This window comes from Rhincodon typus, chromosome 1 (assembly GCF_021869965.1).
Source record: "Rhincodon typus isolate 14 chromosome 1, sRhiTyp1.1, whole genome shotgun sequence".
Taxonomy (NCBI): domain Eukaryota; kingdom Metazoa; phylum Chordata; class Chondrichthyes; order Orectolobiformes; family Rhincodontidae; genus Rhincodon; species Rhincodon typus.
The window spans coordinates 79,472,627-79,489,568 of NC_063332.1; the positions used below are offsets into that span (position 1 = coordinate 79,472,627).

Below are 16,942 nucleotides of genomic sequence, written 5' to 3' on the forward strand. Positions count from 1 at the left end.
TGTCCTTTAGGGACGGAAACTGCCATCCTTAACTGATCTGGCCTACACGTTACTCTAGACCCACAGCAATGTGGCTGACTCTAACCTGCTCTCTGGACAATTAGGGATGGGCAATAAATGCTGCCTGGTCAGCGATGCCCTCATCCCGTGAATGAATAAAGAACACTCTATTCATGGGCACAATTCCAGATTTTGCATAGTTTTACTCTGTGGTACTGGATTTCTTGGAGGTTGAGTACTTCCTGGCTGCACCAAGTAAATATTGCTTATGGACTTCCTTCACCACCCCCCCTCAGCTGCAGCAAACAATCACCAGCAAGCAGGGGTTCTTTTAAGTGCTAACGTGTTTCAATACCCAGCCAGTGACTTTCAATCTCCTTTTCAGCTCTTCTGGACTTCTCTTCGGGAAGAAGGCTGACTCAAATTCCCAGCTTCAGTGTTTTTTGACTCACAAGTTTCACTTGGACCATTACCTTTATTTTAACATGCATCCTTCTAGTATAACTTTTTCTGAAACTTCCCAAAAGATTCCTACTACTGCCATCAGTTTACCATTCCAGTTCCAATAATTGTTTTTATGCGCCCTGTCTCACAGCAATGAAAACATACTGGTTTCCTAATGTTACTTCTATTGTCTATATGACCATTGTAACTTTGCCTTTGCTAGAGCAGCACAGGGCTCAGTGGTTAGCACTGCTGCCTCACAATGCCAGGGACCCGGATTCAATTCCACCCTTGGGTGACTGTGTGGAGTTTGCACATTCTCCCCATGTCTGCATGGGTTTCCTCTGGGTGCTCTGTTTACTCCCACAAAGACGTGCAGGTTAAATGTATTGGCCATGCTCAATTGCCCATGGTGTCAAGGGATGTGCAGGCTAGGTAGGTTAACCAAGGGAGAAGCAAGGTTACAGGGATAGGATGGGAGCAGAGGTGGGTGGGTCTGAGTGGGATGCTCTTTGAAGGGTCTATATGGACTCGATGGGATTAATGGCCTGCTTTCACACTGTAGGGATTCTATGATCATTACTATTGACTGGAACGGCTTCTTTTTGCGCATATAACTAAACCCACGTTCAAGTTAACAGTCCTAACTGGTACATATGAAAACAAACAAAATAAAGCAACCGAACTTTAACACAAGTTTCTGATTTTAAAAGGAAGTCAGCATGAAAAATTAATATTTCCATATAATTTAAGAAAATCTATAAATTTGTTATGTAAATCCCATTCCATTAAATAGAACTGTACAAAATTATAAAGCAAAGAGTTTATTAAATAAACCCCATATTTTTAAGTTCTCTTCTGTAATAAGAAATAAGTTACATTTGTGAAACACCTTTGATTACCTTTGGATGCTTTAAAACCAATGAAAATGTTTTCTACATAAATGGCTGAGTGGGTTGAGCTAAGCCACTTGAGAAAAAATACACCAAATCTTCTTAGTCAGTGTATCCATGACTGACTGGATAACCTCAAACGGTGAGATAGTCCATGTGAATATTTAAGTACCTTCAAAATCCAGTAAAATAATCAGATTTTGTAAGTGAAACCCCTAGATTATAAACAAAATACGAACATACCATTTTCTTCATGAAAATACTCAATCCCAGCAATGTTGCACCTGCAGAAAACCATTTTGTTCTCTGTAAGTGTTCCAGTTTTATCTGAAAATAGGTATTCAATCTGCCCCAGGTCTTCAGTGATGTTCAATGCCCGACACTGAATGGTAGAATTTGTATTTTCATCATACAAATCAATGTCACTCTGGAGGAGTAGTATTTGGCCCAGCTTGACAATTTCAATGGACACATACAAGGAAATTGGGATCAATACCTTAAAAATAAAGAGCCAGGATGGTATGAGTTTTAGTTCGCAAATTTGATGTTATCCATTTCACTATTTTCAGAGCATGTGAAACAGACTGCAAAATTGCACTTTGGACCTTTGTGAATTCATAACACTAAACATAACTCATAAAAAATTATGCATCTTATATTTCAAAAACCTTTGTCTTCCAATAAAAAGCTGGTCAACCACCACCACCACCACCACCACCACCACCCCCTTCCCCACCGCCCACCAATCCCGTTCCCCCGGCTATTCAATTAATGCAATTGTAGTAAATTCACTGATGATTTTCCTAGTCTCTGTGGGGTATGCTTTCCTTTCCATACCACACAATTTGTACCAGATATTTCTGTGGTTTCTACATCAGTTGTTTCTAAAGTGGCAGAAAATATACTGATAAAACACTTGCTTTCTTTTAAAAAGTTTTATCAGAATTAGAAACACATCATGGAATAGTTATTGCACCAAAGACCACTTGGCCCTTGTGTTTATACTGGCTCTCCGTAAAGCCTCTTAAATTCAGCTCATTCTACACCCTGCCTTTTCTACATAGCCTGCAATTTGTTTCATATTATCAGCTAATTTTCTTCTGAAGGCCCCAATTGACCCTGCCTCGGCCACACTTGCAGATAGTGCAGTTCACATCCTAGCCACTCTGTAAAAAAGAATTTCCTTGTGTCACCTCTGCTTCTTTTGCCAATCATCATATATCAAAGTCTTCAAGTGCACAATGTCAATGGGGACAATTACTCCCTGTGCACTATGTCTAGACCTCTCGTGATTTTGAACACCTCCACCAAATCACCTTCTAACTTTAACTTCTCCAAGGTAAATAGCTCCCGAGTGTTGGCCAATAGATATTTTTCAGGCTGGAGCAAGGTATGTATTGGAGTTCCCCACAAGTCTGTATTGGGACCCCTGTTTTTCCTAATATATATCAATGATCTGGATCTTGGTGCGCAGGGAACAATTTCCAAGTTTGCAGATGACACTAAACTTGGAAGAATTGTAAACTCTGAGGAGGACAGTGTAGAATTGCACAATTCTAAAGGGGGTGCAGGAGCAGATGTACCTGGGTGTATAGATCTTTGAAGGTGGTAGGACAACTGGAGAGAACAGTTAATAAAGCATACAGTGTTCTCATCTTTATCAGTAGGGGCATAAAGTGCAAAGCAAGGAGGTGAAATTCAACTTGTACAAGACTCTTGTTATATCTCAGTTGGAGCATTGTGTACAATTGTGGGTACCACAATACACTGGACAGAGTGCAGAAGAATGGTTTCAGGAATAAGAAACTTCAGTTTAGAGGACAGACTGAAGTTTAGAATTATACAGTACAGAAGATGACCTTTGGCCCATTGAGTGTACACCAACAAAAAAAAACTACTCTACATCTATACTACTTCTACTTTCCAGCACTCTGTCCATAACCTTGAATATTACAGGATTTCAAGTGCTCATCCAAGTACTTTTTAAAGGTTGTGAGATTTCCCACTTCAAATATCTTTCCAAATGGTACATTTCAAATTCCCTGCACCCTTTGGGTGAAAAAGCTTTTCCTCAATCCCTGTAAATCTCCTGACTTTCAGCTTAAAATTATGGCCCCTTGTTATTGACCCTTCAACTCAGGGGAACAGGTGTTTTCTATTCACCCTACCCATGTCCCCCATAATCTTATACAACCCAATCAAAGGATTTGGGATTGATCTCCTTGGAATAGCAGGTAGTTGAAAGGAGATTTGAAAGATGTTTTCAAATTTATGAATGGGCTGGATACAGTAGATAGGGAGAAGCTGTTCCAGCTTGTACAAGTAAAAATAACATTGCCACACAGATTTAATGTGCAAACAAAGCAAGGAGGAAAAAAAACTTCACACAGTGAGTAGTCAGAGTGTGAAATGCACTGCCTAGAAATGTAGTGGATGCAGGTTCAATTGAGAATTCCAAGTCGGTACTTAATAATTACTTAGATAAAAATGGTGTGCAGGGATATGGGGAAAAGGCAGGAATTGGTACTAGTTAACAGAACTGGTAAAGGAATAATGGGCCAAATGGCCTCCTTCCGTTTTGTGACAATTCTGTGATTCTGTAATTTTTCCAATCCATTCTTCATTATGGGAGTATTTTCATGAATCTTTTTCGTATTCTCTCACATCCTTCCAAAATTATGCCACCCAGAGCTGGACGTAATATTCTAGAAAAGTTAAATCAAATCAATATTTTATATAGGGTTACAAAAGTTTCTTATGTACTCTACACCCCTTTTAATAAAATGACTTTATATTAATCATTTTCTCAATCTGCTCTGCCGGCTCCAATGATTTGTGCATGTATACGTGTGGCCCTTCTGCTCTTACACCTGTTTAGACTTGCACTTTTTATTTTATGTTGTTTTCCTTTGTTTTCCACTAAAATAAATCAACTTCACATGCATCTACATTAAAAATGTCACCTGTAAAAAGTCTGTTATTCCAAACTCTTGAAGTTTCGCACTATAGACACCTCAGTTCATAACATTTCCAAGTTTTGTGTCACCTGCAAATTCTAAAACCATCCTGTATGTCCAAGTCTAGGTCATTATAATGCATAGAGTAAAACAACACCAGTGCCATAAAACCTGACTCTATACCTCCCTTCAGTCCAAAAAATACTCTCAATGACTCTATGCTTCTTATTACTTGGTCAACTTCATATCCATGCTGCCCCATCTCTTTTATTCCAAGGATTCTAATTTTGATGACAAACCTGTTATGTTTCATTTTATCAAATATCTTTTGGAGGTTCATGAATACAACATCAATCACATTCGTAGCATTATTATGACCTAGACTTGGACATACAGGATGGTTTTAGAATTTGCAAATATCTTTTGGAGGTTCATGAATACTACATCAATCACATTAATAGCATTACTTGTTAAAAGTGCATTTGAGTCAGCACAGTCAGTGACTCAGTTGAGTAGGTGTCCCATCAAGATCCAGGAAAGTCTCAGTTTAGATATAACACAGTGTGGAGCTGGAGGAACACAGCAGGCCGGGCAGCATCAGAGGAGCAGGAAAGCTGACGTTGCGGATCAGGACCCTTCTTCAGAAAATCAGTCCCAGTTTTGCACCAGTTCTACCCTGAGTGATTGCAGTCAATGCAATATCAATGGCAGTACAATTACTAAGGAAATTGGTCAACGTTTCAGCACTGCATCAATCCGTTTCTAAATTTGCCCCCATTTCACCCAAATATATTTTGGGTTGAAAGAGAAAGTCCTCAGTTCCTTGCCATTAACAATACTCATCTTGATGAGCATCAAGTTTGAGCATAATGCTATAAACTTAAAAGAAGAACATCCAAATGAGGCTTTTCTTGTGTTTATGAAGTGCTCAAACTTCCAGTAGGGTCAGATTTAGACCTGGAACAACATAAATTATTTGTGCAGCCCCCTTACCTGTAGTAAAATGATCATGGTCCAGAACATGTAGAATGCGGCCAAAGCTGGAAGGGTATGTTCTCCATCTGGCTGTGGGACATTAAAAGTAGGGAACTGCGAATAGCTACTTAACCAAACTCCATGACCTAATCATAAAATAAAAGTAATTACGGTTAGACGTCTATGATATTAAATTGCATTATTCACAATATTTCTTTTGAAAATTGCACAAGGAAAAAGGAATCATATTTTGCAATTTTCTGATCAATAAGATGTGAGAATTGCGCATCTCGATATGGCCCGGAATATCCCAGAGTAGGACAGAAAAGTCTATCAAAATCCAAGGTAAATCAATTACATAAACGATACCATAGGAAACAAGGAAAGTAGACCATTGGTAGAAATTTGAATTGAGTAACCATGATGAAAAGACTTTCTCAAAGATTAGTAAACAGGCTTATGCAATTCACATTATTTAGAATACATTCATAAAAGGTATTGCATTCCAGGCTTGTAGATAATATCTAGCTATCAGCAAAAGAAGGACACTCGCAGGATGAGAAAAGTAACATTGTCAAGCATCTGTAGATAAGTGTTGTGAACCATGCTAAAAAGACAAGGATGTAGAGATAACACAGTGTAGAGCTGGATGAACACAGCAGGCCAGGCAGCATCAGAGGAGCAAGAAAGTTGACGTTTCGGGTCAGGACCCTTCCTGCAGTTCTTACTATCTCTGAGACAAGGATGTATATTGTTATATAAGGTTCAGCTGAAAAAAAAAATCAAGTATGTTAACTGACCAGACATTGAGATGTGGTAGCAATTGCCATGGTAGATAAAATGTAATGATGTGTGAATTGATGCAATTAACATCAATGGTAAAGTAATTAGAAGGGTACCACATTTGAACCAGTAAAATGAAGGGCTCCTGTGGTGCACTGGTAACATACCTACCTCTGGACCGAGAGACTCAGGTTCAAGTCCCACCTGCTCCAGAGGTATGTAATAACATCTCTGAGCAGGTTGATTCAAAAAATAGATTAAACCAGTAAAGAAACTACATCTATTCTGACAAATTTAAACAGTTTTAAACCAGTTGACTCTCATGGGTCATGGCACTGCTCTGAGAAATGAACCAACGAATGGCTGTCACCTGTTTAAGATGAAACAGGTGTAGTACATGTATGCATTATTTCTGTCTCCAACAAAGAAGTGTTCTTTCAAATTGTCCTGATGAGCACAAGATAGAAACCTTCGACAAAATGTATCTTCCTTTATCTGTACTGCCAAACGATTATAATTAAGAACATTAAAGCGGCACACGTGAAAAAGATTTTTGTGTTCAACTAAAGTCAAAGTTTAAGATTATGTGCCTGCAAACTAGCTGCAGTGGTGGAGTGGTAACGTCAGTGGACTAGTGATCCAGAACCCATGGCTAATGTTCTGGGGATATAATTTAAAATTCCACCATAGCAGGTGGTGAAATTTGAATTAAATAAAAATCTGGAATAAAAAGCTAATCTAATGGTGATCATGTAACCACTATTATCTTCATAAAAATCCAACCAGTTCATTAACGTGTTCTAGGGAAGGAAGGCTGCTGCCTTTACCCAGTCTGGCTTACATGTGACTCCAGACCCACAACAACATGGCTAACTCTTCACTGTCCTCAGAAAATGATCGAGGAATTTACTCAGATGCACAGCAATTAGGGAAGAATAATAAATGCCAGCCTAGCCAGCGATGCTCACATCCTCTGAACAATATTTTTTAAAAATTCAAGTTGTTAACTCAAAAAAAACAAACTTCGTACAAAAGGTTTTGTGATGCATTCTTGCTTAATCCTGAGTTGGCTTTTAAAACTATAGCAGAACCATTACCAAGACCGTTAACTTCTACTTCCACACCCTTACCTACCCATATTTACTCAATGAGTTGCTCATTCTGAGAGCTGGCACAAACACAGTGGGCTAAGTGATCGCCTCCCATGCTGTGACAATTCCGTAATTTACTTTTAACTCACTCCCATGACCGTTGTGATCTGATAGCACATCAACTTTAAAGATGATGGATTTTCTCTCTTTTCAAGTACAAAGGGAATCTCATAGCTTAAGTCTAAGATATACGATAACCATAGTTGCATTCTAGTTTAATAAGAACATGGATTTGTCTAAGGGATAATTCGCATTGTTCAAACTATACCATAAACTAATTAAAAAGTTTACAGTGAATTAGCACTTCACACTTTAACAAGGATATTTTTTCCAGATTGATAAAGGATTGTTGTGCAATTTCTCACAAAGGCAGACACAAAGAAAGCTGCATTAGGACACTATTTGAACAGGCCAGGACACACTTCAACACTCCAGAACCACACAGGAAAGAGGAAGAACACTTATACAAGATCCTTGCTTTAAATGGATATCCCTGCAACTTCATCCACAGATGCCTATAAAACAAACAACAACAGGAGGACACAGAACGATCTAACACACAAGCCACACTGCCCTACATCAAGAACATATCGGAACTATCAACAAGACCCCTAAGACCACTAGGAATCATTGTGGCCCACAAGCCCACAGCCACTCTATGACAAACACTTACAGGGATTGAACCTCTCATTCCTACAACATGCAGAATGAACGTGATTTACAAAATACCATACAATGACTGCCACAAACGTTACATCAGACAGACAGGAAGGAAACTAGCTATCAGAATACATGAACATCAGCTAGCAGCAAAATGGCATGACAAACTCTCCTTATTATCGGTACATTCAGACAATGAAGGCCATTGATTTATCTGGGACAAAGTAACCATAGTAGTCCAAGCCAAACATAGACACGCACTGGAATTCCTAGAGGCATGGTTCTCCACCCATACTTCAATCAACAAACATATAGAATTGGACCCCATATACAAACCCATACAGATCAAAACCAGAAATGACAGTACTCACCATAATGGACCAGTCAGTATAAATTCCAAGCAGAGTAGAATAACATCACTTCATCGGAGGCTCCACTGATGATGTCACCTAGCATGGTGGCGAAACGTCTGAACAAGAACAAGCCAGCTCGGCAAGCAACAACCCCAAAGGCAGACATATTTAACTCAGTATTGTCAAACCAGACATCTTTCTTCCACACTTTAGCCACTTACCAAATGCTCCAGTTAGACACATCATGAATAGTAGGACCACACACCAAAGAACGTCTGTATTAAGCTTTCTTTCAAGTTTGCTGCGCTTGTAGCGAGGGCCACTGTTATTCATCATCGCTTTGGTTTCGTGTCCTGGTTTAGAAATAAATAACGAATGATCACCTGCAAATCCAATATTACTGTTAAATTAAACTGGATCTGAGCATTCTCTTTAACTAACAGAATTAAACAATATAAAACAGGAATAATAATGAGAAACTGGGTTCCTTGAACCAACTAGATTATTTGGTTTCCAAAGCAGTACTAGCAGCTATATAGGTGTAGAGCTGGATGAACACAGCAGGCCAAGCAGCATCATAGGAGCAGGAAGGCTGACGTTTCGGGCCTAGACCCTTCATTGGTCTAGGCCCGAAACATCAGCCTTCCTGCTCCTATGATGCTGCTTGGCCTGCTGTGTTCATCCAGCTCTACACCTTGTTATCTCAGATTTTCCAGCATCTGCAGTTCCTACTATCTCTAGCAGCTATATATTTACATTGTCACGAGCTCATAAAACCTTTCACACTATGGTTATAATTTCTGACATAAATAAGAATACTGTAGATAAAGAGAAATTGCTTGCCATCACTAAAACTAACATCAAACACAGCATGTAATGATACTTTCAATCAACTTGTTCATATGTGTTATGACACACCTATGGAACAGGTGGAACAACATAAGGCTCAGAAACAGGGACACTACCACTGTGCCACATTAGCTCCTCCGAACTGAATTTAAATTTCACCAGCTGCAGTGATGACCTGAACTCGTGTCCCTAGAGCATTGGCCCGGGGCCTCTGTATTACTGGCCTAGTGACATTACTACACACCACTGTTTCTCCTAAAACAACAAATGTATCTGAATCTTGTAGATATTTTTATTTAACCTATTCAGACATGTTACAACACACACTTCTGGCAGGTGGGACTTAAGATAGCCCAAAAATAGATACACTACCAGAGTCTGGGCAGGTGGGACCTGAGCTACCACTGCACCAAAAGAGCCTTCTTGAAGTGCAATAGTATCATTAATTCAATAACGCAAGATCAATATGTGTTGATAGATATTATTTTATTGTCTTAAAATTGATCAGAATGATTAAGTCCTCCCAGCTGAGTGAATCGGAAGTGACAAAGCACACTTTTCAAAATAAAAGACAAATGCATGGCAGTAAGAATTGAAATTAAGCATTAGTTAGTTTGAATTTCTAAAAGGAACCAAGAAGATGAAGCTGTTGAAAGTGCTTCCAATGCAATTTCTCACACCTGAAACATTACTAAAAATAAAAATTAAAATAAAAATGTTCACAAAAAACCCCATCAAATTCTTCAACCAAACTGACTTGGACAGTAGATGTTAACAGTGATCTCACTAAACATATCACTGGCTCACACTGTGTCCACATGGCTACTGTGCTGATTGTAACAAGGACTTCATAGAATATGAGTTCCCTGATTGATTAACAGCCCCAATTAGGGAGCCTTGGCTGACAGATATAAACAGGAGTTCAGAGGTTCTGCTCACTCTGAGGAATCTGGACCAGTGTCAAGTACTATGCAAGTAAATAAAGGGTGACTTGGTGACAGGATACCGGCCTCTGTGGAGTTATTTAAGCCACCATCTTAAATTTCTCCCCCATTAGCAATGTCATTTATGAAATAGTTATGTTTACCTTACGGCAGTACTTACCAAACTCTTTTCCTTTTTGGTGTTTGAAAAGTTCTGTGACAGGAGTGTGAGGTGGGTGCAGGGCCAGAGACATTCTTGTGGGAATCTGGGGTATGTGGTGAGGAACTATGTTAGGGGAGGGGAGGAGAGACCTATGTTACCAGTGGTGGTGATATACATTGGTCAGACTCCTGTGAGTGACAGAGGAGAAATGGAAGCTGTTTCACTCACAGAACTTTTAAGTAAAAAAAAACTACCTCTCCACCAGATATTATCAGGACAGGGTTTATACCTTAATGAGGCCAGTTAGGCCATGACCACCATCAAAACAAAAACTTTGAGATTTAACCATGCAGCATTAGCACAACTGCAGCCTCCGAGCGAGTGACCCCAAAATGTTGGCTGGTAACCTCACTGGAGACCGCAGCCTATAGTTTTTGAAGTCCTGTGTACAGTACCTCAAAGTGAAATACTTGTTTTCAAGAAAATTTGTCACAAAGCTATAGATTTACCGTGTTATTTTCTATCAAGTTCTAACACTAACCTGCATAAACTACAATTCCAACAACAGCCTCAGTATTCCTAATGGTACAACCTCGAAGCAAAAGATTGTTCTTATTAAGACCAACACGCTCTTTATTTTGATGTATCCTGCAAATTTTCAGAAATGATAACAGTTAGTAAGGGAAAAACAACAGGCCAATTTATATTTCTTTCAAATATTCATAAAGATACATTTCAGAGAAACAGTTTGAGAAAGCATATTTACAAACTTGTACCATTAAACAAGACTGTCTCGTGTGATGATACTGATTAAATTACTATTTGTTTGCCTCCATAGTAACACTTCTTAGAAATTTAGAATATTTTAGAAATGAATTGCCTTTGGAAATGAATAGCTGTGTCACGTTAATCTAGAGTAAATTCTGAACCTAAAATCAACTTTTTGAAGTTGGACATCTTGATCTTCCTCAACGAATGTATTGCTCATAAACATTTTCAATGACTGAAACATTTTCTAAACAATTTATTAAGGGTAAATGTTGTGGCATTGGAGGAAAAATAAGAACAGTTATGAAGTCAGAACACATACTTGTATTTTACGAAGCCATTAGATAGCAAACATTCCAAGAGGCTTCACAATAGTGGGGAGAGTTTGTGGGCGCAAGACAAAGTAGGAGCAATGGCAGTGAAATGGTGAAAACGGATTTTAAGTTGGCTTTTGAAAGGTCAGAGAGTTCTAGCAAGGCAGAGAATTTCATAGCGCCAGCCTTCATCACCAGTGGCAGACCCTAACGTGTACAACAAAGATTCTGCGGACAGGGAGGGCAATGAAGCAGCAAGGCAATGAAGAAACATTATTGACAAGCATAAAGATTTTAAAGTCGGAACAGTATGAAATAGGAAACCAATAAAGATGTGGAAAGAGAATGCTATCAGTGAACAAATTAGTAATGTACAAAATATTGATTGCAACACTGTCACATGAATTGATACTTATACAGGACGCAATTAACATTTGTAAAATTGAGTCTCAAAGTGACATAGGCATGAATGGCAAATTCAGTGCACTGAAAGTGGATAGAGAGGGTAAATGGTAATAATTTACAGGTAAAAGTAGTTAGATTTGAAGTTCAGTCAAGCAAGACATCAAAATTTTGCAGTATCCGATTTTGATACAACGCTGATTGTCTTCATTTTCAAATCTTACTTGGTTAGTTGGGAAATGCAGAGCACTTACATATACCCTTTAAACTTGTTTAGATCATTGTTCGGACTTTCACATTCTATTCTGCTGGCGAACTGCTCAGGATCAGCTTCACAGCCCTGCATAAAAAGCAATTATGTAAGGGACAAACCAATTCATTTTATTTACATAATTCTCAAATGTCATCTGGTGACATTAGACATTAGAACACCTCTGTCTCTCTATGACTTTCTGTCAGATATCAAGAAATGGTCAGTGAAACGTATGTAGGAATTATAGAAGTTTCTTCTTAATTAATGGATGGTTTGTGGATGTGTACGTGCAAGAGCTAAAATTACTGATTTTTCAATATTTAGACAAGTTGTCAAGAGGACATAGAGATGAAAGTTAGAGACAGATAAACCAAATGAACAAAAACTTGGCAGATGGAGCATAACATGGGAAAATGTGAGCTTGCCCACTTTGACAGGAAGAATGTTTACTACTTAAATGCAGAGAAACTTCAGAACTTGGAGTTAGACAGTGAACAAATTGGCTCGATTCCTATATCACAAAAGGTTCGTTTACAGGTTTAGCAAGTGATTAGGGAGTTAAGTGGAATGTTGGTCCTTATTGCAAGGAAAATAGAATACAAGAATTGGGAACTTTTACTGCAGATAGGACCTTATTAAGACTACATCTGGGGTAGTGTGTTGTATTATGGTCTCCTAATTGAGAACCGATAAAGATGAATTAGAAGCAGTTCAATTCATGTTTCACTTGTTTAGGTTGTGACCTTATGAAGAAAGTTGAATAGGTTGGCCTTTCACATTGAAGTTGAGAAGAATGAGATTCTAAGGGAACAATAATGTGGATTCTGAGAGGATGTTTCCTCTTGTAGAAGATACTAAAACTGGCAGTCACAATTTAAAATTAAGAGGCCTAGCTTTTTAAGATGGAGATGAGGATAACTCTTTTCTCTCAGAATATTATTAGTTAGTGGAATTCTCTGTCCCAGAAACCAGAGAAGACTGTGTCATTGCATTTAGTAATATAAATTTCATAACACTGAGATACATAGATCTTTAACAGACAAGGGAGTCTACTGGAAAGTGAAATTGAGACCACAACCAGATCAGTCATGATCTCACTGAATGGCAAAGCATACTCAAAGGGCTAAACCGACCTACTCCTAAGCCTGATGATACTATGCTGCTCTTTATGGCATATAATCTCAATGCCCATAGTAAAAAGTAAGGAAATGACTTAGAAGTTAAAAACTATAATGATATGGTCAGCTGTACAATACCTTAGGAAAGCTGTGCTCAAAGGGAAGGTTTAAACTAAATAGTGGAGCCAAGGGATCAAAGGTTGAAAGATATGGTATATCAAAGGGTAGAGGCAAGTGGGAAGAAAGTAATAATATGGGAAATGACAACAAAGAAATGGTAGGAAGGGACAGAGAGAAAAAAAATCCAACAAAACACCAACAAAGAAGACTAGGTATTCCAAAAATGACAAGACAAAAAAATAACTAAAGGCTCTACATATGAATGTGTGCAGATTGCATAAAGAAGTAAATAAACTGATAGTGCACATTGAGGAAGATAAATATGACCTGACAGCCATTATGAACATATGGCTGCAGCATGACAACGATTGCTCCGAATATTCAGGGCATCAGTATATAAAATCAATTTGGGTGCAGATGAGGAATAGTATGGGAAAAAGTTACAAGTCAGAATGGTCCATGAATTCTCAAACAGTAAACACAATGTAGACCAAAGTATACAAGAAGAAATAAGGGTGCTTCTGATAAAGGTATGGCAATAAATAGAGTGACTTTAATCATTCAAACTGGAAAAATCAGATTGGCAGCAGAAGCCTGCGCATAAAGTTCATAGAATGCATTTGAGTTAGTTGGTCAGTGCATTGAATACAGGAGTTGGGAGGTCATGCGTGTGTGGAATGAGCTGTCAGACAAAATGGTGGAGGCTGGTACAATTACAACAGTTAAAAGGCATCTCAATGGGTATATGAATTAGAAGGGTTTAGAGGGATATGGGCCAAATGCTGGGAAATGGGACTGGATTTATTTTGGATATCTGGTCAGCATGGATGAGTTGAACCGAAGGGACTGTTTCCATGCTGTATATCTCTATGACTCTAGGAGTCTAGTTTCTTACAGCATCACATTCTGGAAGCGACCAAAGAGCAGTTTATATTACATTTGGTATTGTATAATGTGACAGGATTAATGAACGAACTCAGGTTAAAGGAACGCCTACGTAGCAGCGAATGTCAGCAAGATTCAATTTTAGATCCAGTTTGCAAGGTAGAAGATTGGACCAAACACTAGAATTTTAAACTAAGGACAACTGTGTGAGCATGAAAGCTGAGGCGGCTGAAATTAACAGGCATACTAAGTTAGTGGATAGACTGATAGAGATTCAGTGGTGGATACTTGAGGGAATGTTTAAGAATAGTTGGAAATAAGTAGATTCTTACTACCTGGGTCATAGGATCTGAGATTTTAGATGGATCTTCTGGGGTATTTTCTGTAAGAGAAGCGAAGGTTGAGAAGTGACCTGATAGAGATGTATAAGATTGAGGGTGTAAAGAGTGCATAGGAAGGCACATGCAAAAAATGCTAGAGAAACTCAAAAGCTCTGGTAGCACCTGTGGAGAGAGAAACAGAGTTAACATTTCAAGTACAATTAATTTGAAACAGTTCTGAACAAATGTCTAATCTGACTTGAAACGTTAACTCTGTTTCTCAAATTCCTTCTGGATTTGATTAGTTTCTCCAGCATTTTGTGTGTTTCATATTTCTAGCATGTGCAATATTTTGCTTTTATGTCAATAAGAAGGCATTTCATAGAATCAGATTCTAAATTGTGGAAAGTGGCTCTTCAGCCCATTAAGTCTGCACTGACCCTCCGAACAGCATCCCACCTAGTCCCAGTTCCCCACACCCTAACCCCATAACCCCACATTAACCATGGCTAATCCACATAACCTCCCTGGACACTACAGGGCAATTTGGCAAGGCCAATCATCCTAAACTGCACATCTTTGGACTGTGGGAGGAAACCAGAGTGCCAAGAGGAAACCCACGCAGACATGGGAGAATGTGTAAACTCCACACAAACAGTCAACCAAGGCTAGATTCAAACCTGTGTCTCCGGTGCTGTGAGGCAGCAGCACTAATCATTGAACTACCATGTTGCCCATTTTTTCCATTAGTAGAGGGATCAATAACCAGAGAGCACAGATTCATGGTAAGATGTAGAAGGTTAAGAGTTGAGGAGAATTCTGTTTTTTCTAAGAGGACGGTGAGAGTCTGGAACTCACTGTCTGAAAGGATGGTTGAGTCTGAAACTTTTGTAACATTAAGCAGCATTTTGATAGCTTGCAGGGCCAAAAGCTGGAAAATGGGATAACTATAGCTAGATATTTGTTGACTGGCGCAAATATCATGGCTGTACGGCTTCCTGTGTTGCAAATGTCTATAAGTCTATGAAAGGAAAATTCTAAAGTGAAGACTCAGCATCCATGGTTAACTAAAGAAATTAGGAAAAGCATCAAACTTAAGTAAAAGCAAATACCTGTAGAAAGATGACTGACAGGTCTAATCATTAGTCAGAATTTAAAGAATTGCAGAGAATGATTAAAAGGTTAATCAGGAGGAAGAAATTACAGCATGAAAGGAAGCTAGGAATGTAAAAACAGATAGCATGTGTTTCTATTGTTGTTAAAAATGAAAGAAAGGAAGCGAACCAAAAACTGAAGGTGCTGGAGTAACACAGTAGATCTGGTAGCACCTGCAGAAAGAAAGCACAGTAAATATTATGAGTCAAGTGATCCTTCTTTAGTAAAGTGAAGGTTGGGTTCTGTAGAGAGCGAGAATGGGAATTAATATAGATAATAAAGAAATGGCAGATGGAATTAACACAATTCTACTTGTATCTTCACTACACAGGATAAAAAAAAATTCCCACAATAGCTGTAAATCAGAAGGTGGAAGGGCAATGGGAATTTAGGGAAACTACAAACACTAAGGAAACAATACCATACAAATGGATGAAGATGTGGGCTTACGGGTCAGAATGGACTTAATTCTAGGGTCTTAGCAGAGGTGGGGGAGCTAATGAGCTAGCAAATGCGTTAGTGTTGATTTTCCAAAATTCTATTGATTCAGGAAAGGTTCCATCAGACTGAAAAGTAGCAAATATAGCCCTCTATTCAGGATTACAAGGCGGCAGAAAACAGGAAACTGTTTTTATTGGCTAACTACTTTAATGATTGTCATAGGGAAGTTGTTAGAATCAATGGTTAAAGGCATTATAGCTGCCCACTTCGTAAAACACAAAATAATTAGTAAGAAGCTATATGATCACTTTGATAAATGATTTGGACATGAGCATAGGAGGTATGGTTAGTAAGTTTGTAGATGACACCAAAATTGAAGGTGTAGTGGAAAGTGAAAAAGGTTATCTTGGAGTACAACAGGACCTTTGATCAGATGAGTCAATGGGTCAAGGATGGCAGATGGAGTTTAATTTAGATAAATGTGAGGTGTTGCATTTCAGTAAGACAAATCAGGGGAGGATTTACAGTTAATGGATCCTGGGGAGTGTTGCCATACAAAGGGATCCAGGGGTGCAGGTGCATAGTTCCTTAAAAGTGGAGTTAGGCACAAAGGATGGTGAAGGCGGCATTTGGTACGTGTAGTGATAGTGCATATGTAAATCCCTGAATTTCTTTCAAGACACTGCCCTGAAGAACTAAAGGTTTGATCAGTGTAAAGAAGAGGTGACATTTTAGGTCAGACAATGCATGTTAGGTGTAACACTTTGTTTAGAATCCGTTTGTGTTTTGGTTTGGAGTCAGCCTGGTTTTATTTCTAAAGTTGGAAGTTATACAATGCCACACTGACTGTCACTAAATTGTGTGCTTTTTGAACAAAATAGGATGCATCTGCAAATACAAATTCACCCCATAGATTTGTGTGTGTGTCTGCCAGGGAGTGAGGGAGGAGAGAGAGACTGAGAGAGAGCGTGTGTGTGTGTGACAGAGAGTGCGAGAGAGAGAGAGAAAGTGTGTG

General features: G+C 38.7%; 1 protein-coding gene across 1 annotated transcript in view; it reads right to left on the reverse strand.

The window, feature by feature from the left end:
* Positions 1–16,942, reverse strand: part of LOC109929396 (phospholipid-transporting ATPase VD) — a 144,420-nt gene that overhangs the window by 69,182 nt on the left and 58,296 nt on the right. The window contains exons 5-9 of the mRNA XM_048600041.1: positions 11,890–11,975; positions 10,693–10,799; positions 8,438–8,599; positions 5,288–5,415; positions 1,581–1,833 (exon numbers count right to left, since the gene is read on the reverse strand). Coding sequence (XP_048455998.1) covers positions 1,581–1,833; positions 5,288–5,415; positions 8,438–8,599; positions 10,693–10,799; positions 11,890–11,975 — 736 coding nt within the window. The remainder of the gene's footprint in view (positions 1–1,580; positions 1,834–5,287; positions 5,416–8,437; positions 8,600–10,692; positions 10,800–11,889; positions 11,976–16,942) is intronic.